The 790-nt window shown below is 52.0% G+C and overlaps 1 protein-coding gene across 1 annotated transcript in view; it reads right to left on the reverse strand.

Moving 5' to 3' along the window:
- Positions 1–790, reverse strand: part of CSUI_002462 (hyaluronan mrna-binding family protein) — a 7,662-nt gene that overhangs the window by 5,576 nt on the left and 1,296 nt on the right. The window contains exon 3 of the mRNA XM_068062663.1: positions 410–771. Within this exon, the coding sequence (XP_067925363.1) occupies positions 410–771 (362 nt within the window). The remainder of the gene's footprint in view (positions 1–409; positions 772–790) is intronic.

Raw genomic sequence — 790 nt, forward strand, 5'->3', positions numbered from 1 at the left:
CTGTTCTTTTCTCTGTTGCATGCGCTTCTCATGCATTCTCCATCTCATTTTCACCCTTCCTCTCTCAGGAAGTAACTGGGTGGAGAAAAGCAGACAACAGCCTTGTCAACATACGACCGCTAAGCTCGACCCACCGCTGTCTATTGCATCTCGCCTTGCGTATGCATTCACACACATCCACGAGGAGACCACGACATAGCTCCAGGTAAACATCTGCGCATCCATGTACAAGAGGCTGCATGCTAGGAACTATGTCTGGAGAATGTTCAACCCTGATCCATCGGCGCACACATTTGGAGACATTCCCTAGATAGACACGTCGAAAAGCACTTCAGCCACTCGGCCCCCTGGAAAGCACCTGTTCTTTGTGTGTGCACCGATTCAATGACACGATGACATCCTTCCTCACCTTTTCTCCTTCGCCTTCTCCCCCGGTTCCTTCGTCTTCGTTCTCAGGTCTCTTTTCCTCCTCTCCATCTTCCTCTACTCCTCTCTTTTCTTGTTCTTCTTGAGCAGCTACAACACCCTCGTCATCCCCCCAGTTATGAGCTCCTCCACCTCCCTTCTTTGGATCTCTTCCCCCCATGGCCGCGGGTGTATGTCGATCGTAGTACCCTCCACCGCCTCTGCCTCCACGATAGTAATACCCGCCACGTCCGCGTCCTCCTCGCCAATTTCCTCTTCTATTATAGCCTCCTACACCACCATAATATCCATCCTCTACAGTTCTCTCTTCACCACTATTCTCCTCAGCCCCTTCTCCCTCACCGCCTCTCACATAGCGGCCACC

The sequence above is a fragment of the Cystoisospora suis genome (assembly GCF_002600585.1).
Source record: "Cystoisospora suis strain Wien I chromosome Unknown contig_1038, whole genome shotgun sequence".
NCBI lineage: Eukaryota > Apicomplexa > Conoidasida > Eucoccidiorida > Sarcocystidae > Cystoisospora > Cystoisospora suis.